Here is a 25,276-nt window from a genome sequence, read left to right on the forward strand (position 1 = left end):
ACACTCAGAACCTCTTGTAAGCTTGGAGCCCTCTTTGGTCAGCTATTTTTATGTTTTTTTATGAAATTTATGAAATGCTGAAAAGAGGAACCAAAATATTAGGCTTTTGAAGGAGAGACTAGCTTGCTTGTTGTTGCATGCTGTAGATTACAGCAAGTCTCGCTTGTGTTTTTACATACTGTGTGGTCTGCTTCCTGACTTCACATAGCAGTGTGGTAAGCATGATGTGGTTCCAGGAGGGTGTTTAACATAATTTTTTTTTTTTTTTTTTTTTTTACTTAACACTGAAAGATGCCTTTTTGGATTATATTCAAAGTCATGTGGTACAAATAAAACCGTTTACTCTTTCAGTGTAATGTTTAGAGCTGTTACAGTTCAAATCAGATCTTTATCTTTTTAAACAGTAAAAATCTGCAGTCAGCTAATCTTGGGGGAAGAGAGGAAACAAGCAAAACTAGGAATGCCTGATGGTGATTGTATACGTTGGTTTTAAGATGGTACACATACACAGTCATGAAACTGAGATCTGTTTTGCTACTGAAAGTATTTTCTGCAGTACAAGTCTTTGCTGCTTTTCTGTTTTCCTGGTTACTGCTTCAGAGACCCTACAGGCCTGACATCTTCCCTTTTATGACCTTTTACATCTAAATATTTCTTTTGTTGCTTTATCCCATGTGTAAGACGTGTGGGGCCCCGTTCTGTAGAGTCACCAGAGTATATTTTCTTCTTCATGGCTTGAATGCCCAGTGAGTGCGTTTTTCTCTGTCATCACAGGAGTATTGGTTATATCATCAGTATAGCCATAGGGCATAAAATAAATGCATGTTTAATTCAAAATCAAGAATTGTAACACTTGCAATGCTAATTTTTCAGCCACCAGTAAGGAGACAAATGAAAGCGAAACAAGCAAGTGTGCAATCCTATGGCGTGACAAGTTCCACAGCGCGGCGTATCTTGCAGTCACTGGAGAAGATGTCAAGTCCTTTGGCGGTAAATGGCACTCCTCTTAATCTATTTCATGTGTTTGAGAAACGTAGTAAATGTGCCAGTATAGGATGAAGATCTTCCTTATGTAGCATGCAGTTTAATTTATTGCACTGTTTTTTCAACAGGATGCTAAAAGGATTCCGTCTTCTGTTTCTAGTCCACTGTCTTCTGTAAGTTGATCACAACCCCTCTGTTTTTGTTGGATGGAACCCTCTCTTACAAAAACAAGTCATCCTCTAATATTTAGGCTTTTTTTCCCTCTTTAGCCTGTGGACAGGAACTTGCTGAATATTACTAGCTTCCAATCCAAGCGCAAACAGGTAAGAACCAGTAGCATCTTTATCTAAGAAAGGTAACTTCCTATGATTTATTTTTAATTCAAGTTGATATTAGTATTATGTGAATTACAGTTGTCTTGGCTGTGTGGAGATTGCTAAAAGTGTCTTTTCTACCCACGCTAGATGAAGGACTGTGAAGATTACTCAGGTTGAGAATTACATTATTTTTTTATGTGGTGGTGTCTTGATGTGTCAATCAAGAATGACTTCTTTATAACACACAAATTAGTGTTTTACCTTGTCCTGCAACTTGGGGTTAAGTTGCTTGTTAATGTTTCTGTTTAGGAAAGATTTCTCTTGCAGAAATGATCAGAAATAGGAAAATACTGATTGAGTGATCATACAGACCTTGTGCAGATTTCCATGTTCATTTTGAGCAGAAGAGTAACACTTTTTTTATTACTGCTCAAAAAAGAAGAAGGAAAATTAAGTGTTGTCACTTTAACATCGGTGTTCCTAATTCCTATTTGGAGGCAGCACTGAATTGGTGATAATGCTGTAGTGAATCATTATCTCCTTTGTTAAAAAAAATATTAAAACTAGTAATGTTTTTAAATCACTTCCATTTGTAGTATTACGGAGTTTATTACATTGTAAAATCCACAAAAGGCCACTTTAAGATGAGGCACATGAAGGAACAAAAGTGTGGGTTTTCTTCTGTGCAAAGTTTTCATCTGCTGTTTTAATGAGAAAATGGACAGAATGTCTCCAGAAGTTTCTATGCTAATTTCTTGATTAGAAGTATAAGTACTTTTAGTCACTTCAAAGTTTACAAACATCTTGGATTTCCTGTACCATCTTTCACCATATGCTAAATTACAAGAATGTTGAAAAGTAGAGCATGTAATTTCTGTACTGTAAATACTATCCAATTAATTGAAAACAAAGCTGGTACGAATTCTCAGTTAAATTGTGGAACTACACCTGTGATGAGGCATTAAGAAAGATCGACCAGATTTGCAGTGTGTACAGCCTGACGTCAGTTAGAAAGCGAATGTTGCGCACAGCTGTCGCTGGATAAAAGTAGAGAAATTGTCTATTCATAATAGTAGAATTCATAAGGTTTGGCAAGGGAAGCCCTTGATGAGAAGGGGAGGAGAGGGTTGTCTGTCTTCCTGCTAAAGCAAATGTATGGTTGACAGAACACTTGAGCATGCAGGCAAAATACTTTTGCAGGTATGTTTGGTTGACTTTTTCTTACTTCAAGGGTCTGCACCAGACAGAATACCTCTTAGTGTATTGAACTTCTAACTGGGTAACTTTTATTTTTTTCACTGTACATTCCTGTCTAACTAATTTGATATCCTTCTACGATAAGGTCACCTGCTTGGTGCATGAAGGGGTGGTGGATATAGTGTTCTGGACTGTAGGAAGGCTTTTGGTACTGTCCCTCACAGCATCCTTCTGGACAAGCTGTCCAGCTGTGGATGAGCAGGTACGTGGTGTGCTGGGTGAAGAACTGACGGAACGGCTGGGTGCAAGGGGGCTACGTCTGGCTGGCGACCAGTCACCAGCAGTGTTCCTCAGGGCTCAGTGGTAGGGCCAGTGCTGGTCAATGTATTTCTCAATGGTCTGGGTGCAGGAATTAAATGCACCATTAGCAAGTTTGCTGATGATATGAAACTGGGAGGTGCTGTTGACTCTGAGGGCCAAGAGGCTTTGCAGAGGGGCCTGAATAGATTGGAGCATTGGATAGTCCATCAATGGCGTGAAATTGAACAAGAGACAATGCTGGATCTTCATCAATAGACAGTGGGATCCAGTGTACCCTCAGCAGGTTTGCAGATGACACCAAGCTGAGTGTTGTGGTTGACATGCCTGAGGAGGGATGGGATGCCATCCGGAAGGTCCTGGACAAGCTTGAGAAGTGAGGCCACATCAGCTTCATGAGGCTCAACAAGGCCAAGTGCAAGGTCCTGCACCTGGGCTGGGGCAACCCCCGGTATCGATACAGGCTGGGGGGTGAAGAGGTGGAGAGCAGCCCTGCAGAGAAGGACTGGAGGGTACTGGTGGACGAAAAGCTGGACATGAGCCGGCAATGCGCGCTTGCAGCCCAGCCAGCCACCCGTGTCCTGGGCTGCATCAGCAGCAGCGTGGCCAGCAGGGCGAGGGAGGGGATTGTGCCCCTCCACTCCGCTCGGGTGAGACCCCACCTGGAGTGGCTGCGTCCAGCTCTGGCGTCCTCAGCACAGGAAACACACGGACCTGTTGGAGCGGGTCCGGAGGAGGGACCACGGAAATGGCCAGAGGGATGGACACCTCTCCTGTGGGGAAAGGCTGAGAGAGCTGGGGCTGTTCAGCCTGGAGAGGAGAAGGCTCCGGGGAGACCGTACTGCAGCCGTTCAGTACTTAATGGGGCTTGTAAGAAGGATGGGGACAGACTTCTTCGTAGGGCCTGCAGCGATAGGACAAGGGGTAATGGCTTTAAACTAAAAGAGGGCAGATTTAGACTAAATGTAAGGAAGAAGCTTTTTATGATGAGGGTGGTGAAACACTGGCACAGGTTGCCCAGAGGGGTGGTAGATGCCCCATCCCTGGAAACATTCAAGGTCAGGTTGGAAAGGGCTGAGCAACCTGATCTAGCTGAAGATGTCCCTGCTCGCTGCCGGGGTTGGACTAGATGACCTTGAATGTCCCTTCCAACCCAACCTGTTCTATGATTCTGTGACGTGAGATGGAGTAATGTTGGGCACGGGTATAAACTGGGAGAGGAGTGCTGGAGAGCAGCCCTGCAGCAGGGGGTGGGGGTGCTGGCTGGCAGCAGGCTCAGTGCGAGTCAGCAGTGCCCTGGCAGCCCAGGGGGCAAACCGTGTCCTGGGGTGCAGCCGACACAGCGTAACCAGCTGGTCCGAAGAGGTGGTTCTCCTGCTGTACCCAGCGTCGGTGCGGCCTCGCCTCGGGTGCTGTGGGCAGCTCTGGGCCCCGCAGCGTGAGGAGGATGTGAAGGTCCTTGAGTGCATCCAGAGGAGGGCAACAAAGCTGGTGATGGGGCTGGAAGGCACGTCCTGTGAGGAGTGGCTGAGGACACTGGGTTCGTCTGGTCTGGAGAGGAGGAGGTTGAGGGGTGACCTCGTTACTCTCTACAGCTTCCTGGGAAGCGGAGAGGGAAGTGCTGATCTCTCCCGGACCCAGTGAGAGGACACGTGGCTCAAAGCTGCATCAGTCAGAGGAGGGTTCAGACCTGACATAAAGAAGCATTTCATCAGTGAGAGGGTGGTCAGACACTGGAACAGGCTTTCTGGAGAGGTGGTTGATGCCCTGAGCCTGCTGAGTAATTAAGAGGCATTTGGACAATGCCCATATTACCATGCTTTAGCTTTTGGTCAGCCCTGAGCTGGTCAGACAGTTGGACTAGGTGATTGTTGTAGGTCCCTTCCAACTTAACTATTTTATTCTAATTCTACTCTGTTTACATTTAAAAATAGCAGTGCGCTATCTTTTGTTCAAAATGGGTTTGTAAACAAATAAATTGCATTTTACTCGAGGTTTCAAAATGAGTATAACAATTTTTAGCAAGAAATACTTTTATTCCCTTTGTAGATAGTGCAGCATGAATGTTATTGCCAAGATTTGAGAGAGATTGTGACATTAAAGCTATTATAAACATAGTTTTCTGTTGATACTAATTTAAATAATAGCATGCATCCTAAGTCTGATTCTTCTGATCCTTAAGACTGCAGATGGAGCCTTTGGTAAACCTTGTAGCCTTTTGGGGTTTGTCTTGTTTAACGATTCAGTTACACCAGTTTTACAGAACGTACAGTGCTTTCTGTTAAAAATTAACGCTTGTTTTTGAAAATGATTTGACAAGGAAAGTCAAACTAGTATTTTTAAGTGCATCTGATGCAAATCTAAAACACTGGAACATAATGAATGAGACTTTTAAAATTATTTTACAACTTTTTTTTTTTCAAGTGTAACTTCAAAGGAGGAAAATGTAGGAAAACTAAAACCCAGAAGCCTGTATAATTGGCTGCTTAACACTTTGAATGGTAAATTGGTGGATGAAGCCAGTAAAAAAAATACCACAATGTGGGCACAGGAGAGGAAGAGATGGAAGTACATTAAGTAACATGAGTTATTGTCATTATAGTAACATGAATGATTTTGTCTGTGAAGTTTACTGCCAAATTTTGAAATGTGATTCAGTCAGACTTCGGCTACTTCTATAGCTTTTTAGATTTCATAACTGGTTTTCTGGTGGTTTCTCTCTGCAAGCTGAATGCAGTCAACACTTCCAAATAATTTTCAGTGGGTGCTGAGACTGATGGGAGGTTTATAGTTCTGTAACTTTTTTTAATCAGTAAATGCTGTGGTAATTAGGGCCAGTGTAAGGATAAATTGATCTCTGCTTCCTTTTCAAAGATGGAATCACAGCACCCACCTGTCCAGAAACTCGTGACACCAAAGGCGATCTCTCTGTCAGGGAGTCGGACGCAGTATTTTAAACCATCTCTGACTCCAGCTACTGATTCCAGCAAAATTCACCAGAGGGTGGATATAAAGCACAAAGTAAGTAAATCTTCTGGTTGTTATCTGCCTGCTTTTTACAAGCTTGGAATGTCTCTAACCAGTTATTCTACTAAGGGGCTCTTTTTTGGCAAAGAGCCAGAAGCTCCGAGTGAGATTTCTGACAATTACCCGTTCTGATCACTTTGGTGCACGTGGAGTGCCTGATAAACTTTACTTAAAACAAGATTGGCATCTCTTTCAGAAAAAAAAAAAAAATATCTATGGTTTCACTATCAATCTGAATGTAAAAATGACCAGGTGTTGAATCTGTGGGCTTTTTAGGCCAGAGATCAAAGTGGATAGTCATAGTGGTTGCGGAATAAGCTTAAGTAGATGAGGTGTATTTAGTGGTATAAATAAAAACCAGCACAAAACATGTGTGGTTGGTTGTCTTTGCTTCGTATATAGTTTATAAATACATTCAGGTAAATCTTGTAATAAATCAAACTTAACTTGCAGGGCATGAGAGAGAAGAGTTCTCCTGCAGAACAGAGAATAAAACCATCTGAAAGGTATGACAAATCTATTAATTTAAAATACTTGAAAGAAGAAAGTGCTCTCTGGTGCTACAGTCTGCATGCCTGTCGTCTTTTGAAGGGCAGTAACAGTCTGTGAGTTTGCATGAAAAAATGGGTGCCCTCTAGAAACATTTGAGGCCAAATGCCAACTTGTCTCTCAAACACAAAATTCCAGGAGCGTTAATTGTTTTTCTTCTTGAGGAGATTGTCCTGCGTTACACTGCTTGTTTGGTTTAGGTAGAACGACCCACCTCCAGATAACACTGATGGCTCTCTCTTCTGGGCCACTAGTCTTTTGGGTACTGCTTGAACTTGAATTAAGACACTCTGCATTCAAAGAGTATATTTTCTTGGATGATTTGTCCCTTTCAAAGAACAATACCAGGGAATCATATTTTGTTGTCTCTGTTCATCTTCCAAGCAATTCTTCGGTTGCCTTCGGCATTCTTTGGTTTGCAAAAAAACTCCCAAACCAACCCTTTGTTTTGGCATCTGATTGTTTGACTTCACAGCAGCGACTTTTTCAGGGATGTAAGAGATCGGCTTTAAAGTTTGGGCGTAGGTGCAAGCAGATGTCGGGTTTTAATTGTGGGTTTTCAAACTGTTCTAAATTTTCTTCGGTGGAACTCCTTTCTTCTCCATGTAGAAGGGAGAACCAGAAAACCGCTGCTGCTTTTTATTTGGTTCGCAAGTTTTACTGCTGTGTTTTACTTTTGTCTGTAGAGTAGATGGTCCTTTTAAAAAAATTATTTATAAAGCTAGTCTGTTGACTGTCATGTTCTGGAGCAGGAACACAACACTGGTAAGAGGCAGTTGGCCAGAGTCCCTTCGTGCAGCTAACCTGCAGTACTTTGGTACATCTCTGTTCAGCCTACCAAAGGCTAAATAGTTTTTAAACCTGGGTCAGAATTGTAGGTTGAACATACCTACCTGCTTGAAGACAGAAAACTGTCTTTGCCCCTTAGAAGCTGACAGGTCTTAACAGAAAAGGAATATGGACTATAATAGGCAGGCTATAATTGTCAGAATAAAGCTCTGTTTTGACAGAAGGGTTGGGTTTTTTTTCAGAATTTGAATTGATTGTCAGTTTGGATTAGAGAAAATTTTGAGCATATGGCCTTAAGGATCTGGCTTACTCACAGTGGTTACAGTGCTAAGCAGACTGTTTGCAAGTGTCTGACAAGTTTAGACTAATTTTCTTCCTCAGTCTTCTGGAAACTTGACCTGGTATCATCCAGTGTGATCAAATGTACTTTTATAATGACTGGCTGCTTGGCTGCACGATAAGCTTTGATATGGAACTTTTTCCAGGGATACTTCATTTTGATGCCATACTGCTTTTTATTGTTGTTACTCCCTAGTTCACTTGTGTTTTGGGGTGTGATGTGGGTTTGGGATTGGTTGGTTTGTTTGTTATGAAGGTTTTTTTGTTTTTTCTTTTTCTTTTCCCTTCCCACTTGGATTAGGAAATCTTTCTGGTTTGGATCTAGGCTTTTGTAATGAGCAGAGAAATGCCTTTGTATGCCTTACAAAAGGGATCTGTGTTCATGTCTGAAAAGACTTCTGGAATGTTGGCAAACCCAAACACCTCTGGCCTCAAGATAAGCCAGAGCTGCTTCTGCAGCTTTTGCTGTATTATCTTGCCGCACAAGTTTAAGCCGCTCTATTCCATAAGAGCTGCTGGCAGCATTCCATGTGCGTGCACACACACATGCTCCCCCCCCCCCCCCCATATTTTTAGTTGTTCTTTTAGATCCCTGCAAAGATTCATGCTCATCACAGAATCAAAGAACTGGCTGTCAACATTTCCACCGTCTGGGCTATTAAAAGGAAATGTTAGAAAATAAGTCTAAATCAGTTCTTCTATTTCAGGTCTTCTGGCTTAGTCATCATTCCTTTGTGGATGTTGTGACTGTTTCTTATGTATGTCCTTCTCGTTGCTGCTTTTGTTAACGCAGCTTTTGCTGTTTTGGAACATCACGTATTTACCAGCATTAGCAACTCGGGGAACAGGTTTTTTTCAGATTCTGATTAGGTGGTATCAGTTCTAGGACTAAATGTGGCTATAATAGCTTGAAACAATTATTTGATAAGTTGATTTTTTGATTTTTTTCTTCCCCCCCTCCCCTTTCTCAACCTATGTATTGTTATTCTGTGCCAGCAGTGTGACCCACCCCAAATTCAGTACTCCTGCATCCAATGGTCTGTCTGCAGGAGGAGGAGTTGGTGGTGGCGGTGGCAAGATGAGAAGGGAAAGAGGGGTACACTATGTATCAAAACCTGGACAAGAACAAGAGGTAAGGGACTCTTGCTCTCGCTGAGATTACTGAAGTAACTAGCCATGTATGCCAGTGTTACTGGTTCATAGTGATCTATAATAATGCCCTTTCAGTTTTGTGGGCTTTTTTTGCTGTGGGTTTCAGGGCAGGCTCCAATATTTTTTTATGTATTATTTATATGTTTTATATAAGTAATATAAAATGTATATAACAATATTTTTATTATTATTAAACTTTGGGTTTATATTTTTTAAATCTTGAGCCATATTATCTTGGAGTTGCTTCATATTATAAAGTTTCTCATCAGCAGTTGAATGAACAAATTTTGGTGGAGGTTTGTAGGGTTTTTATAAAGGAATAATGTTTGAAACAAGTGCCAAGTAAGTAAAAGTTTATTTAATTTATTATTTCATATTTAAGTCATGTAGAAAGATAGAGGCCAAGAGTCCAAAGCAGAAGAAATTGTTCCGCATGTCTGTTAATGATCATTCACAATTTTTGTCACTTAATCAAACCCATTGTGAGAAGTTTTTTCCCTGTTTCAGTACGAAAAGGCCATTTAATAAAACTATGTTCATGACTATCCTGGAGATTATTTTTCTGATTGGATGTTCCCTACCACTGGATCTTAAATAAAAAATTTACATCAGTCTTCTGGTTGATGCAAAATGAAGAAATAGTAAATACTAGAGAATGTTTCTAATAATACAAATGGCCTGAATACCAAGGTCCAGTAGTCTTCAGATCAAAACTGTAGAAGATGCAAGATGTGGGATACATTAAATTTCTGTAGTAGCAATATATATCTCTGCTTAGTCACTTTTGGGTAGATCTTGGTACTACTGTGCAAATTGTGATTAGATTGCTGTTCCCATTTAAACCCTAACTGATCTAATCTTGGTAATCAAACAGTTTAAGAGGTGAGGATAAGACAGAAGTTTTTAAGGTACAGTGGTTTCTGAGTTGGAAGTGTGTACTCTGATACACGAGATATGACAGGATTTACCAGAATGTGATCTTCTGTGCTGCTAGTCAGGCTTCCTTTTTTGGTGTTTGGTGCTTTGGTTTGGGGTTTTGGGGGGCTGAAGGACCCCGCATACTTCTTTAAACATTATCTTTTTCCAAGTTCACTGCAGTAGTGACTTCAGAAAAGTTGGCAGCTGTCCTACCTAATTTCACAAGAGGAACACTTTCTCATTTGTCATGAGAGTGTACTCTTCATTGAAGAGACGAGAGGGTAATTAGAAAGGATGATGTTTCTTTAGACCTTGAATAACTAAAGTACAGAAAAATAAATCTGATCTGTGCCCCTCCCTGTTCTACACAGGTAACAATGTTGAGCTAATTTTTGGTATTCTTACTGGACATGTTATGAATGTAGTATTGCATAGAAAGAAGTCTACCATAAATTAAAACGACATGGCAGACTGAGGTGGGGAGGTTAGGATTCCTTTTGAAAACGTGCTTTGTCTTAGTCTGTACATACCTCTGTTATATTTAACTTGGATAAGAAATTAAGAGTGGGACAGGGTAGGAAGGTAGTAGGTCTTGTAAAAGCGTAAAATTAAAATTTACAATTAAAATTTCCCCCTAGGAAGTGGAGGAACCGGTACTACCAAAAGTACCCCTACCCATCAGTACTGCATCGCTGCCTTCCTTCAACTTTACTTTCCTTACCAGTAGTAGTGTCTCATCATCACCGAGCACTGTTTCCACAGCAGTGATGAACAAGGTAAATCTTTGGTTGTGTATTGTGAGTACTGTTTTGTGATGAGTGTACATCTACTTTGTTGCGTGTTAACTTCTTCCATGGTGCTCGTGAAACTAACCAACTTTCACTCGGGGTTGTATTCCAATTTGGAAGCGGGGAAAGGCATGTAGTTTTTGATTTGACCTCTGTGCATCTTTTACTTTGCGAAGTTCTAGTTAATGTAATTGTATAACTGCTTCAAATGCTGTGGAGGTTTTGTTGGGATTTTATGCCAAGTTAAGTTATTAAATTAGAGGTAGCATTAATGGTGGTCACAAGCCTAGTGTAGAACGTGAGCCTAGGGTGTGATAATTGGAATATCACTGCAGTAAAATAAACATTCATCTGTTCCAGAGTATTTGAGGTATTTTTGTATGTTTTGAACCAGATTACTTGCTTTAACACGTTGAGGTATTTGCTGAAGCTCTGACTACAATTGAGCTGAGTTAGTTTGACGTTCTTAAGCTGCTTGGTCTGCTTTTCCATATACTTAATATATTCAGATCTAAGTAGCATCTCTGTTAGATGATACTGTACTGTATGCTCACTTGCAAGCTTCATTTTCGTTTATTATAACTCTTACCTGTGGGTTAGAAATATCAAACATCAGGTTTCTTGACTGACTGCAGAATGTCTGTTAGATAGTGAATTCAGGTACCTGCTGTTGTTTCACCAGGATGTTTTTCTTTTACATACAAACCGTAATTCTTTTGAAAATACAGGTACAACCAGCAAGTAATGTTGGCAGTCCTGTGTTCAGATTTTCATCTCCAATTGTGAAATCTACTGAGGCAGAAGTGCTACCTCCATTGTCTGTAAGTGAAGTAAATAAAGTTCAACCTCTTCTCAAGGCTTTAGTAGAATATTGAAGAACAATAAAGCAGAATTGGCCCTGGTAGTGGGGAAAACAAATATATAGGTTTTCTGGCTTATAATTTGTCATCCAGCATGTATACCAAAAGGTTGAACCCTGGATTTCAGATTATTACTTTTGTGTGAAATTTGATTCAAGAATCTGAAAAATATCTCTTTTTCATAGCAGATGGGGTTTACATTTAGTGTTCCTGTTGTAAAATCAGCAGAGCTTTCTGGATCCAGTGATACACCAGTGACGTCCTTCCTTACTCTAGGTAACAGAAACTTTAGTGTTTCAGATCTGAAGTGCTGATTTTCTGGTTTTGTGTATCAAACAGTAAATCCATCCTTTCTGAGCATATTAGCAATTCCAGGCAAAATATGTTTTCAGTGACTGATCTGCTTTTAACCAAATGGTAATTATAAACTGTTGTAAACAAGGTAGAATTATATGAGAAGCATGAAACTTGGAAATCCTAGTTTCTAGCAAATGTAAATATAAGTGGATTTCTTTATGAAGGGTGGTTTTTGTTTTGTTTTTAAAGATACTGCCACTGTAAACAGCATCAGCAATAAGAAGGAAAAAGAAGAAGAATACGATGGCCCCTCCAAACCTGTGAAGGTCTTAAAGGAAGGAAGTGTGTTAGACATTCTAAAAAGCCCTGGTGAGATAACGATCTAAGATATCGCAAAAAATATGTAACCGTGTAACTGCATTGATTTTTTTTTTTTTTTTTTTAAAACCCACCACAACAAAAAACCCCACCCACTTTGTCACAGCTAGTGCAATATTAGCTGTAAATACAAACACAGGAAAGCATTACATTAAATGCTGCATCTCTTAGGGTTGATCTCCCCTTCTGTCCTAAGTGGCTTTTATTGCTGAAAGGAAAACTGCAGTTTCAAACCAGATGCATTGCTTCAGGATGTAATTGTAAATGAAGTATAAAGAGGATTATTTAAATAATCAGTGTTTCATTTTAAATAAAATGTATGGAATTGGAATGGAAATTTTTGTAAAATGCTTTACATTCCTCTCCCACCCTCACCATCTCTGGAAATTAAGAATAGTAAAGACAGTTTCATTCCTAAATGTGTTTCAAAAACTGCAAATCTTTCCATCTTAAATGATAGCAGTTACTATGGGTTCAAGTGTAAATTTAAAGTGGGCTGTTTCACTTTAAAGACCCTTTTCTAATTTTTAAGTAATTGCAGTTGTTTTCAACTGTTTAATGAAGAGTGTGTGTGTGGATGATGGTTTTTTGTTTTAAGAACAAGGACTATTGAATTTGATCTTTTCCCATAGCCTTGAGTTCCATCAGGACTATTTTTTTTATAAAGTGACAAATCTATATACTACTTAAGACGATAGTGCCTTTTTATATTGAAAAGAAAGAAGAGAGAAAATATACTGTGTGTTTTGTTTAAGGAAACATCTGTGAGTGAAGTGACATTAATTTGCTTTATCAGTTTTAAAAGAAGCAGATTCTAAATCCACACTGGTCAAAGGCTCCACTTCTGATGTAAAAAAACTCTTAACACCAAAACAACATAATAATTAAAAAAAAAAAATAATAATTTTGGCTTTAAAAGTAACTTGTGCTGCTATTTAAGATGCATCGGTGTAGCATTTATTTTTAGTATTTCCATATTGGTGTTTTTTGTTTTCTGTTAAAATTGGCACCTTTAAATAAGGAGTTGGCCTGCGTCCAGTACGTTTTGAACAAAGATTATAGGTAACAATTGTTCTGTTGTCTTAATTTTTATTACTTAATTCTCAGAATCTGTGGGGAAATACCATGTGGATTGCTGCTCCCAGTATTAACGGCTGTACAGCTACTAAAGTAAATGTGAGTCATGTACTATGGCAGGAGCAGCTTTAGAAATTTGATTCGATCGGGCATGGTGTCTTAAAATGGAATTGGATTATTTCTAGTCTAGGACAGACAGACAGCTTTCAGTACTGTTTGTTCACATTTGTATCTACCAGTGAGGATTTGTATTTAAAACTTTCTTGGAAATGAAGAGTTAAATTGAGCTTTAAATAAATGTGCTTTTGTGTCCTGGTGCAGCATATGAAATTTCATCCCTTTGGATAAGATTTCCAGGGACTTCCTCTTGTGGTTAGTCAGGATGTATAGTTGTAACCGTTGGCACTTGGTTTAAATTCATGCAGTTTTGTATTATAAGTAATTTACATGTGGTGAGGGTCCTGCTTCATCAGTAAGATCTCTTCCTATTTATGTTGTTTTGGTTTTTTTTTTTTACTAGGTTTTACGTCTGTGAAAACACACTCTCCAACATCTGCACAGCCTGTTACAAGCACAGTGGTCTATACAAGGCCTGCAATAAGTAGTTTTTCTGCAGTTAAAGACACCTCTAAACAAGCATCCTCATTTTGGCAGTCTGACCTACATGACCCATGTCTGCAGAACAAAACTACAGATGGCAAATGTGTAACATGCGAAGCTGCTAAAGTGTCCACAGTTGAGAGTACGAAACAGACAATAAGCTCAAGTCCATGTGTCGCCTCTAAGGCAGCCGTCCCTACAGCAGGGACACTGGGCTTTGAAGACAAATTTAAAACAGCACCCAACACATGGGATTGTGATACCTGTCTGGTCCAGAACAAACCTGAAGCTACGAAATGTATAGCATGTGAGACACCAAAGCCTGGAACGGGAGTAATGCCTGCTCTGACATTGCCAGTGGTCACAGACAACTCGGTGACAGTGACATCGTCTTCCACCAGCACTGACACAGCAGTCACTTTGGGGTTTGGAGACAAATTTAACAAGCCAAAAGGCTCTTGGGACTGTGCGGTGTGCCTTGTATCAAATAAGGCAGAAGACAGCAAATGTGTAGCTTGTCAGTCCGAGAAACCAGGTTTGTTCTTCTCTTTTCTGTTGTTTCGGTCTCAGCCTCTGTGCATTCTTTACAGAATAAAATATGTTGTGTATAAAAAAAAAAAAAAAAAAACAAAAAAAACCCAACCAAAAAAACCCACCCAAACCAAACAAACCCCAAAACCAAACGATAAACGTTCAGCAGCGTGGCTGTATGCCAGACAGGATGGGATTAGTGGCTGTCTGCAGGACTGGTTGGGTACAGGCACTTTGGAGGTCTCAGCCCAGATTCCATGTCACATGAATTGAACTGATTGTGAAATGTATTAGTGCAGAGCTGAGCTGAAGCAGATATACCCTGCTCTGCAGCTGGTGGGGAGAGATGACTAAACTGGATGCCTTAATTAACTTAAAACAGATTTACTCATTTTCTTTGGGGAAAAATGTGAACTTTCAGAGTTAAAACATTACTGGGGTTTTTTCTCTTTCAAAGCATAAGTAGAAACAGTATTTACAGAACATGCCTGAAAAAAGTCTCCACTCAGAATTTGTGTGTAATTGAGCAGAGGTGAGGTATGAAGCCAGAGTTCAAGACAGTGTAGTTTTAACTGGTCATCTTAAGCTGAAACCGTATGTTCAGCTATGCCTATGGAGGCCAGCGGTAGCCCCAGAACGTGAGTGAGCTTGTTCTGGAATGTCAAGGTCCTTCCAGGCCTGGGGGAGGTGGGTGCCGCCTTCAGTGCATTGCTGACTTGCTTCCCATTATATGTGATTGTTGTAATTGATTAAGAGTGTGGTGAGTTTATTGGTTTTAAAGCACAAATAATTATTTTAATGTTAACTTGCATTGGCTCTTAATATGTCAAAAAACACCTTTGCAAGTATATCTGGGGGGATGGGGGGGAACAACTATGATGGACTAGACTGGGCTTTTGCAATCATGCTGTACAGTAATGGTGTAATTTCTTGAGATAATGAATTTCAGAGGGAGCTTATTCTCATGGACTTTGAGCCTCAGAGTGATCAGCTGGTGCTTTTGTCTGAGACTCTAGCCACTGCAAGGAGGAATTTTGCAAGTGTGAGGGGTTTGCCATGACCATCGTGGTACAGAGAATTGCACAGTTAGATTGCATCTGTCAAGGGGACGAGTGAAGCAACTAAAGTGGGAGGATTAAAATTCTCTGATATGCTGTGGAAGAGAAGGCCTATTCCTGTCTCTACTGTTTTGAATTTGAGGCGTTATCTTCTGCCTCTTTTAAATGCCACCCTCAGTGGTTTAAAACTGTAGGTAAACATAACAATTATGTGGATGCTTTTGTGTTTTTTGGATGTTCACTTCGGTCCTCACAGTTACAGAGCTGAAGGGTTCTGTCAGGGTGCACCATCAAGTGACAACTTGCCCTTTAAAGGGGAGAAAAATCAGAAGGCGAGCATTATCTTTTGGGCCTCTTCATGGAGGCTGCTGGAGACAGTGTAGCTTGTGCAGCAAACACAGTTGTGGGTTTAAGAGCTATATGTTCTTCTCTGGTGTTTTTTTTTTTGTTGTTGTTTGGGGTTTTTTTGGTTTTGTCATGATGTAGTTTTGAACGTGTCTGTCTTTGTGATTTTGTGATGAATCTTTCTGGTAAATTCTCAGCCTCATGTCGCTTGACAGTGATTGTTAACTTGAGTGGTGGTAATTTTGACTATGGGTTACTCGTGTCACCAGAAATTCTTTTAGTAGTTTTAGTTGAATACAGTGCCTTTAGTTTACATCTGAAGTAGGCTGCGTTGCTATATTGTATGAACTGCAGTTGCTTTTTAAATGTCATTGGTTCAATTTATGCTTAAAATCATACATAATTATAAAGAAGAATCTTTATATATTATATATATATAAAGATTATATATAATCTTTATATATTTGTTGTTTACTCTCTCAGATTGAGCTTGACAGAAATGAACTTGTGGTTTGTTTTTTTACTGTTCTGTTTATCTGCTTTGTGATTTAGTAATAAGAGCTTCTTAAGAAGTTTGTGTTCACTTTCTCATTTAAACAGAATGACTAACTGTCTTGCTTATTTCTAAGGGAGTTCAGTGCCTGTCACCAGTAGCAGTGTTTCTACGTTTTCTGCTTCTTCTGGAGGATTTCTGGATTTAGACAAATTCAAAAAGCCCGAAGGAAGCTGGGACTGTGAGGTCTGCTTGGTCCAAAACAAAGCGGAAGCCACAAAATGTATAGCCTGTGAATGTGCAAAGCCAGGCACCAAAGCAGAGGTCAAAGGTAATATTAAATGAGAAAACCAAAGGTGTGCAGTCTGCAATTTATATTTTTCTTTAGGTTTTGCTTTGTGTGGTGGTGTGTGTTTGGTTTTTTGTTTTTTTGGTTTTTTTTAAGTGCAGCTATTTTTCCGTTGAGGTATGGCAAAACCATTCATTTTTTGTCTAGGAATATTGCTTGAGTAAGGTGATGTGCCTATGTTTCCACACCCTTTCTGCAGAAAAAGATAATGCTTGTTAGAGGAGAGCTTGGATTAACCACATCTTTCTTTTCAAGCCTTGTGTATTACTCATCTGGAGTTTTGACTAAAAAGCATGATCGGTTACAGAAGTTAGCAGTATACTTTTCAAAGCCAGGTGGAGGACAGAAGAGTACCATTGCGAAAAGGTGTTATGTAGAGAGGGAGTGCGGAGATTTCTTACTTGTTTTGTGTTTGTGTTTTGCTTGGTTTTTTGTATGTGGGTTTGTTTTTGTTTTTGTTTTTTTTTGTTAAATGGTTTTCACTCTAGGAAGCTTAGGAGTAGAATCCCAGCCATGTAGCTGAAGCCTGTATTATGTATTACACCGTATATGGCAAATGTAACATTATTGCTTATTTCTGCAGGATTTGGTACTGCTCCTGTGTCCACAAATGCTGCAATGCCATCATTTACCTTTGGTGTCCAGTCGTCCTCCTCTGAATCTGCTCATACGTTGGGTAGCACAGGAAACTTTAAATTTGGAGAACAGGGGAGCTTCAAGTTTGGCATTGCGTCCGAATCTGCATCCTCCAACACTGTGACTGGGGGATTTAAGTTTCCTGCTAGTTCAGGGGACTTCAAATTTGGACTTTCTTCCTCAGACTCTAAATCAGATGACAGTAAAAAAGAAAATAAAACTAACAGTTTTACCTTTGGACTTCCATCTACAAGCAGTCAGGCTCCTTCAACATTTCAGTTTGGGACAGCGAGCCTGGGACAGCAGGAGAAGAAAGAGGAACCCGTTTTGGGAGGCTTTGGTTTTGGCACAAGTTCGACTTCTTCCATAGCTACCAATGAGAATAAGACTGGAGTCAGTGGCTTCACTTTTGGAACTGTGGCAGAAAAGGAGGGAGCATCACCTGCGTTTCCATTTAAGAAATCAGATGAGAAAAAGGATGACACCCTTTCAACAAAGGGAGGCTTCTCTTTCGGCAGTGTGGAGTCTGCACCTGCCTCACAGTTTGTTTTGGGAAGGACAGAAGAGAAACAGGACTCTGTCACTTCTGCTGCTTCACTAGCATTTGGAAAGAAAGCTGACAATGAAGAGTTAAAGGCACAACCTATCTTTTCAGCTGGGACCGCTGAGCATACCAAAGAGGAGAGCACAGCAAAACCTATGTTCAATTTCAGTTTTGTTAAACCATCAGAGAAGGAAAGTGAGCAGGCAAAGCCATCTTTCGCGTTTGGGGCACAAACCAGTACTTCAGGTAAACAGAACGTCTTTTGTCGTCTTGCCTACTTGTATCCATCAAATAATGACTCTGAGGCCGTACTGGACAAAATCCATGGGATTTGGTGTATATCGTGCCTTAGAGCTTCAGAAAAGACTTAATTACTACCTGCAGCCTGCCTTTAGTTCTGGTTGTTGATGTGCAGACAATATGTAGCAATTCCTTTTTAGACTTCAATGAGTTTTAACAGGAGGTTTAGACAAAAAAAAATGGCCACACCTTATGGAAGCTGGCTTGCTGCTTGTATGAGCACAGAAGCTGGATTGTCTCAGGAGCAGCAGCAAAGCTGGTAACAGAAGCTGTGGTACGGCGCAGTATCGAGGCCTCACACTGGGATCGTTTGTCATAGTGAAGGGGAATGAGGGGGGGGGGGGGGGAATAACTTATTCCCATGTACTTGCGGCTGTGCCACAGGGTGTACTGCTGTTTCTCTACTGCTACAAAGGTATAAAAATCACTTCATAGATATTACACAGATTTGTATTCCTTTAATTTGTTGAAAGTCTGCAGTGGAGGATTGAATCCACACGATCACGGTGTGGAAAAAATCTGGTTGATAAATTCCATTTGTGTGACTTGGCGACTGTCTTTTAGAGAACAGAATGAGTTTCTAACTTCTGAAGTGTTATGGAAAAGGTCGTCAGTTAGTAACCCTGAATAAAAGCAGTATGTATGGTTATACTGGTTTTAATGACAGTATTCTTACAGTGGAACTGCTACTGAACAGACAGGTTTTTGGAGGATTGTGGGCTTTGGGGGAGGGGAGATGGTTGGCAGAGGTTGAGGTTGGGTTTGGATTGGGTTTTTTTTACCTGCCAAGTAAAGCTTTGGAGCTTGGTTTAGATACGGAAATGTGATGAAGCACCTTGTGCAAAAGGGAAATTTTAACAAGCATTCTTAGGGATGTTACAGTCCCTTAAAAACGGCATAGGTGAAAAGGGACCGTAACTGCTAGAAAAAAGCACAATGGGGAAATTGAAAACAAAATCACAATAATGAGAATTAGACCAGTAGCTTAGGGAAAGCTGAAGAATGACTGACTTTAAAAAGATAGCTCTATTTTAAGTATGTAGAACTGCATTCAGTACTGTATAACAGTGGTCTTAATGGAGGGTTGCTCTCTGCTACTGCTGAAAGCAGGTCTTGGAGGTGCCTAAGAACAATGAAGCTTGGAAGCATTAGGCTGGGGGATGGGAAGCTTTGCCTGACCTAAAGCTGTAGGCACAGGGCTATGTTTTCCAACAAGCTACACATGAAAGTGTATCACAGCGTTTTTCAATACTCCATTTAGTAAAGCCGTAAAACTGTTACAGGTGATTGATGTTGTTGTTCGAAGAACATCTGAAATCCATTTTGTTTGAAGAGTTTTAGAAGTGCTGGTTAATCCTGGTTCAGGTAACGACAGCCAGGGGTTGGTGTTTGTAACCGGTGAAGCCTTGACTGCGGTGGTGTCCTTGTTCTTTGCAATTCTTCCGTTCCTTTAATTGTGGATGGCAGCAATCAGCACATTAAATCTGGACCTTAGGTAGGCGACAGTAGTTGAGGTGTCACTCAGGATTGCTTTTTGTATGGTCATTGAAACAGGAGCCTCTTTGCTGTAGTTTGTTTGGCATTTCTGTGGTGGTTTATGTACTGTTCTTCCTTTCAGATCAAGGAGCAGCAAAGCCATCCTTCAGCTTCTTGAGCTCTAGTTCCTCCAGCACAGTCGTACCCACCACTTCAGCCAACAGCAGCAGTATGTTTGGCAGCACGCTCTCTTCCTCAAATCCTCTGCCGGTTCCCGCTCCCTTCGTGTTTGGACAACCCAGTAACACTGTGAGCAGCTCTGTTTTTGGCAGTTCCGCAGAATCTGCAGCATCTCAGTCATTTGGCTTCTCTCAAGAAAACAAACCAGCAACCACATCTTCTAGCACTGGCACGGCTCATGCTTCATTTCTCTTTGGTCCGGGAGCCAGCAGTACCAATGCAGCGAATTCAGGCTTTACCTTTGGAGCCACGACCACATCGAGTTCCACAGGTACGTTTTTAAATAGATGCTCCTCTCATTTTGCTGTTACATCGTGGACCAAGAAAATAGTGTTTCCGGAATATTTTACTTTGGAGAACGTGTAGGCCAAATGCATGGAAATACAGAAAAATACTGAGTATTTATATTCAACAATATAAATTGGGGCTCGGTTTTTCACAATTTAGGAAATACAGTTTAGTAATGAACTGGTGGCAGCATTGTTCTGTACAAAGGACAACCTGTTACTGCATTTCAGTTTGCATAGGAATTTCTCAGCACGAGAATGATAGTTCCTTTCTTCTCACTATCGGTCCAGTGTTTGCAGTTAAAGTTAGAATTACAACTTTGCTGATTTTTCTCTCCCCTACCTAAAACTGTCAATGGTTGTAAGTAATGTAAAGGTCTGCAAAACCCTTCCTTCACAAGTATATATAAACACCGTACTTCTATGCACAATTGCTACAGCTTAAGGATTGGTTCCTAACAAGCATAATGTTTGTTAATCTTCTGGCAATTTAGAGAAGACAGAGATAAGAATCTTGAAAGTTTCTTCATGTTTTATGTTACCTCACTGTATGAATTTAGCAGTATGACACAAGATGAAATCCACCAAATCATCTGTATTCCTGCTAGCCTAGCAGTATGTTGGAAGTAAGATTGAACCTGTGAGGAAGGGACTTCGTCTGGTTTGATCCGATTGCTTACCTTTGTCATTCACAGAAATTAAATTTGCACACTTCTTTGGCTATCAGAAACGGAGAAAACGGTCCTAAATTACAACGGCCAGCAGATCAATTTAACTTGCTTACAAATCAGTAACTTTCAGTGTCATTTTGTTAGTGGGCAACGCTGTATTTCACTCATTTTCAGAAAGTATTTTTTTTTTTTTTTTTAATGCAGAAGCCTGCATTAACTTTTACCATATATCTGTTCATCTTCTTGGAAAGAAAAACTGTCAGCCATTCCAAGTTACGGTGCAACAGAGGGTATTTTCCGTTGCATGAAGGCTGCTTAAATCGCATTAATAGTGCTGTTTCAAATGTCCCTTTTGCGTGGCACATCTGCTGCGTACGTTCAGAGTCACTGTTCAGTCACGTATTTTCATTTTGTTATTTCTGCTGGCTATGCAGAGCCGAAGCAGCTAAACAAATGAGCTGGCTGGCTGTTGCGTAGAGAGCTACGCTGCTAACCCAAGTTCTTGAGTACGGAGAGATGACTGCAAGCTCGATTTAGCCTCTGGAAGTTGGTGATCACTTGGGTAGGGAGGGGTGCAGTTGCTGACAAGAAAGATTCATGTTCTCCTGATCCTAATAAATGAGGAGCTGTGTTTTGCATGTTTGAAAAATTAGTATTCTCCGTGGGTGATAAGAACAGCTTTTAGTAAATACAAATGAAAATGTCGTATCCGTGGCAGTCTGTTTCTGGAACATGAATGCTAACACAGTGATTCAAGTTGAGGCAGCCAGTGTGTTTGAGATTTGTCCGATTCTTGTAAACATGGTGCTTCTCATCTTACTGACAAGAAAAGGTGCAATTCCTGTTGTGGCTGACACGGTATTCGTTTTATTTACTCACACAATTAGTTGGAAATTGAGATGAGTATTCATCTTCCAGACTTGGGAAACATGGGGGTTCAGGACCTTTGTAGATTGATTTTGTGGGAGGAAAAAAACCTGGCATATACTGACATTTCTCTTCTGTTCCCCCAGGGGCGTCCTCTTCGTTTGTGTTTGGCTCTGGGCCTCCAGCGCCTGCTGCTGGCCCAGCATTTGGTGCCACTCAGCCACCGGCGTTTGGCCAGAGCCAGGGGTCCAGCCAGCCCAGCGCCCCAAGTTTTGGATCGCTGTCGACAACGTTGTTTTCAGCTAGTGCTCAGCCTGCTCCTCCTGCCTTCGGCGCGGTGACGAGCAGCACCCAGCCCTCGGTGTTCGGGCAGCAAGCGACCCCGCAGCCGGGTTTTGGCTCTGCTACCCCCAGTACCGGTGAGTGCTGACCATCCCTCCGCCCTTCTGGTCTCAGAGATCCTGTATTTTATTTTATTTATCACAAAGTGCACCTTAAATTACATGGGGAAAGAAGACTTCTGCCTTGTGCGCGTATTGAAGTGTGAGAATTGCCCCCTGTAAAATAACGGGTAGAGAGTTAAGTCACTTGTGTCTCGCTCGGGGCTGCGGAGGATGAGCCCCAGCTGTGCCAGCCGCACAGTAAGTCTGCACAAGGGACTTGGCAGACATGGAGGGCGCAACACTACCACTAAATATTGGGGTTTATTTTCCTGAGAAATCTAGTGATTAAATGAAAAAAATATTTTTCGAATACATGAATAATAATTATCCTCTTATTTAAATAAATATTTTATTTTTAAAATAAAAATATTTATGTAATGAATCCTTTAATGAAATAAAAGAAATCTTATTCATTTTGAATAAATGAATATGAATAAATGAAAATAAATAGAAAACCGTGGAGTATTCACTGGTAAGATTGTACAAACCAGAACGGCAGAAGCGCTGCAAAATTACTGGTTTTGGATCTGTTGTAGTTCTTAAGTTATCTGACTTCATTACCAGGCTTCCGCAAATTATTTGGATTGGGGGCTCCTCCTGTGTGAGAGTATGGTCAGAATTATTTTTAAGCATTGATGGGCTAAGACTTTAAATAAAGTTCTTTTTGCTAATGAAGTATAAAATACTGTGGGAGGGGAGCAGAGCATGATCCTTAAAATTTATATGTAAGAAAGATAAATACTAGTAATTACTCAAAAAGAAAAACGCTGCCAGTACATACATATTTGATCTCATCACATAAAATACTTAAAGGGAAAAGGCTCCTTTTTTCCTCTCAGAAGTTTTACAAAATGGCCTCCATTAAAAGTAACCGACATTTTTGTCCTGGTCACTAGATTATCTGGTAAACCACATTACTCCGTCAGTCTTTCATTGTACCAGGTAGCAATTTAAAGATAAAAATCTGTGTGTTTCTTAACAATTACTTTGACGATAGGATTTTTTTGTTTGGTTGTTTGGGGTTTTTTTGTTTTAAGATGAGGTGTTGTGTTTGCATGTTAAATGGGAGGGAGTCCCCGTATCGACTGCATGGACGCAAAGTTTACTTATATAAATCTACATGTTTCAACACTATAATCTAAGACTTTATTAATACAAACTTCAGTATGCACAGGTATAAACTTAATGGTGGTACAGAAGTTAGTGCGCAATTCATTAGGGGTGTGCCAGCAGCGTTACTTTAAGAGTCCCTTTAAGATTTTCTATTAAAGTGAATGAATTCTTCTCTGGACTGTTCCTGTAGTAACCTGGCACTTCTGGTGCCCCCCACCTTGTAATCCTGAGTGACCTGTAAAAAAAAAAATAAAAAAATAAAATCATTAAAGGTAGTGGGAGGAACATGAAGATTTTGCTGGAAAGGATGAGCTCAAATTTTAACTTATTCCCTTCTGCTTCCACCGCGCCTTCCCAGGTTCTGTATTCCAGTTTGGAAGCAATACTTCTAATTTCAACTTTCCAAGTAACCCAAGAATATTTACTTTTGGTGCAAATTCTCCTGCGCTGGCAGCACCGGCCCAGCCTTCTGGCTCTTCGGGATTTCCGTTCAGCCAGCCTGCAGCATTTACAGTGGGGTAAGAGACCGTATCAGAATTTCCCTTGAGCTTCGGGTAGTATCGGTGGACAGTGTCCAGCCTCTGCCGCTGTTAAATCGTGAGGTGTTCAGATGAACCTCGGAGTTTGACGCTAGATTGGGCACCTGCCTTGCGTTAGCCCGGCTGGCGAACTGGGCAGCGGTGCCTGCAAGGAGCCTAGCTGTCAGAAAGGTCACTCGTCAGCGTGACGGGAAAGGGTCTGGCTCCTGAAAGGTAAAATCCGTACCTAGCCATGACGCTGCCACTTAACCTTCTGAATAAGAGAGATTTAATTGGTTTTGGTTTCTGGAACTCTCTTCCTTCCTGTTCATCATTATGCCATTTGTTGCCAGCTGGTAACTAGTGAGACAAGACTATGAAACAGTTGTTCTGGAGTATCTGCTCAGTGCTGCTACTGAATTGTCAGCTACGCTGTCCTAAACTCTGAACTACTAATTTCTTTTGATAGGACTAATGGGAAAAATGTTTTCTCTGCCTCTGGATCTTCGGTTTCTGGTCGGAAGATAAAGACTGCAGTTAGACGTAGAAAATAATCGCCCGATGGGTAAAGCAACTTTGGAAGCAGCTACTACCCCGCATTGTTCAGTTGTTGGGATCGTACCTCATGCTGGGTTAGCTGAAGTCGGATCTGCCTAAAGATACAAAAGAACTGCTGCCCTTTCCTTCCCTCCCTCCTCCCCCGTTAGGTTTGGTTTTTTTTTTTTTTTGTTTGTTTTTTTTGGTAACGAATAGAGTTGGCAACAGGGCCGTTCTCAAGCAAAAGTATTTTAGACTCCAGCAAGTTACTTCTTTCACTGACTCGGCATGGTCTGGCTGTAGCCGTGAGTAGAGCCTGCACAGTGAATGGCTTGTACAATACCTCCTCATCTGCACCACTATGTGCGCTCATCTGCGTTTACTGACGCCTCGAAATTGTAATTATATCAGCGAGGGATGCTGTATAGAGTAGAGAATGTTGATAACGAATGATTTCTATGCTGAGTTTGTGCCGGTGTATGTGTGAAGTGAGTGAGTTTGAGTGTATCGTGCACTAAAATTTTCTGATAGAGGAAGACTGATTAAAGGATGATCCATGCTAAGGACTTGTTAGATCTGTAGTTCTTCATTTAATAATTATATGCTATTTCTATATTTTCATTCTTACAGCCCTTTATCACCTGTCTCGCCTTTGTTATTTTATTATGAAATGTGTAAATACAATTTTGTTTCTCTATGTACTTTTTTGGCATAACAAATCTGTGAAATTGAAATTTTAATTTTGTGTGTTACGGCCATTTTTGTTTAGTATTGTCTCAGATTTTATGTAAATCCCATTATTCAAAGTTGCCTAAATCCATTTAGAAAATCTTTAAAATTGGGAATTCTTAAAGTAAGTTTATTGGCTTTTCTGATCCATTTTTGTTTGGACCAAAAACCAGTATTGTACAAAGTATTAAGTATATATTTTTATATTTACTGAAATGGACTGTGGTGACTTTGGATAATAAGGAAAAGTTTAATATTAAAGCCATGTTTATTACAGTATAATTAACATGTTAAACCATGGGATAAATGCCATCAATAAAAACTATGAAATATTGTCTGTCAGTTTTTAACTCTCCAGAAAGGCAGCTGCAGCTGTGAGATAATTCATTCAACCTGAGCGCCGTCCTGTGCTTTCTCCAGCCTCTTCTTTTTGCCAGTGACACTGATTTTAGAGACTCTTAAATTAGTCGAAGGTTCCCTGCTCGAAGGATGGGGGAGTTTTACTGTATATTCAGCGTGGAGCCGTTTGTCAGTGTGGCAGGCTGCAGT

General features: G+C 40.5%; 1 protein-coding gene across 7 annotated transcripts in view; it reads left to right on the forward strand.

Annotated features, from left to right (window-relative positions):
* The window catches only part of NUP153 (nucleoporin 153), a 46,330-nt gene extending 21,269 nt beyond the window's left edge, over window positions 1-25,061 (forward strand). For 2 of the 7 annotated variants that reach the window (XM_055703627.1, XM_055703629.1), the window contains exons 6-23: window positions 874-990; window positions 1,113-1,157; window positions 1,254-1,307; window positions 2,644-2,760; window positions 5,691-5,837; window positions 6,297-6,349; window positions 8,517-8,652; window positions 10,229-10,366; window positions 11,107-11,199; window positions 11,424-11,514; window positions 11,785-11,904; window positions 13,511-14,125; window positions 16,154-16,348; window positions 16,950-17,792; window positions 19,465-19,833; window positions 21,534-21,806; window positions 23,302-23,461; window positions 23,931-25,061. In XM_055703627.1, the coding sequence (XP_055559602.1) occupies window positions 874-990; window positions 1,113-1,157; window positions 1,254-1,307; window positions 2,644-2,760; window positions 5,691-5,837; window positions 6,297-6,349; window positions 8,517-8,652; window positions 10,229-10,366; window positions 11,107-11,199; window positions 11,424-11,514; window positions 11,785-11,904; window positions 13,511-14,125; window positions 16,154-16,348; window positions 16,950-17,792; window positions 19,465-19,833; window positions 21,534-21,806; window positions 23,302-23,461; window positions 23,931-24,015 (3,651 nt within the window). In that variant the 3' untranslated portion in view covers window positions 24,016-25,061. The remainder of the gene's footprint in view (window positions 1-873; window positions 991-1,112; window positions 1,158-1,253; window positions 1,308-2,643; window positions 2,761-5,690; window positions 5,838-6,296; window positions 6,350-8,516; window positions 8,653-10,228; window positions 10,367-11,106; window positions 11,200-11,423; window positions 11,515-11,784; window positions 11,905-13,510; window positions 14,126-16,153; window positions 16,349-16,949; window positions 17,793-19,464; window positions 19,834-21,533; window positions 21,807-23,301; window positions 23,462-23,930) is intronic. The other 5 variants (XM_055703630.1, XM_055703628.1, XM_055703631.1 and 2 more) reach the window with 5 other exon arrangements.
* The last annotated feature ends 215 nt before the right edge of the window (window positions 25,062-25,276 follow it).

This window comes from Falco cherrug, chromosome 3 (genome assembly GCF_023634085.1).
Source record: "Falco cherrug isolate bFalChe1 chromosome 3, bFalChe1.pri, whole genome shotgun sequence".
In the NCBI taxonomy this organism is placed as follows: domain Eukaryota; kingdom Metazoa; phylum Chordata; class Aves; order Falconiformes; family Falconidae; genus Falco; species Falco cherrug.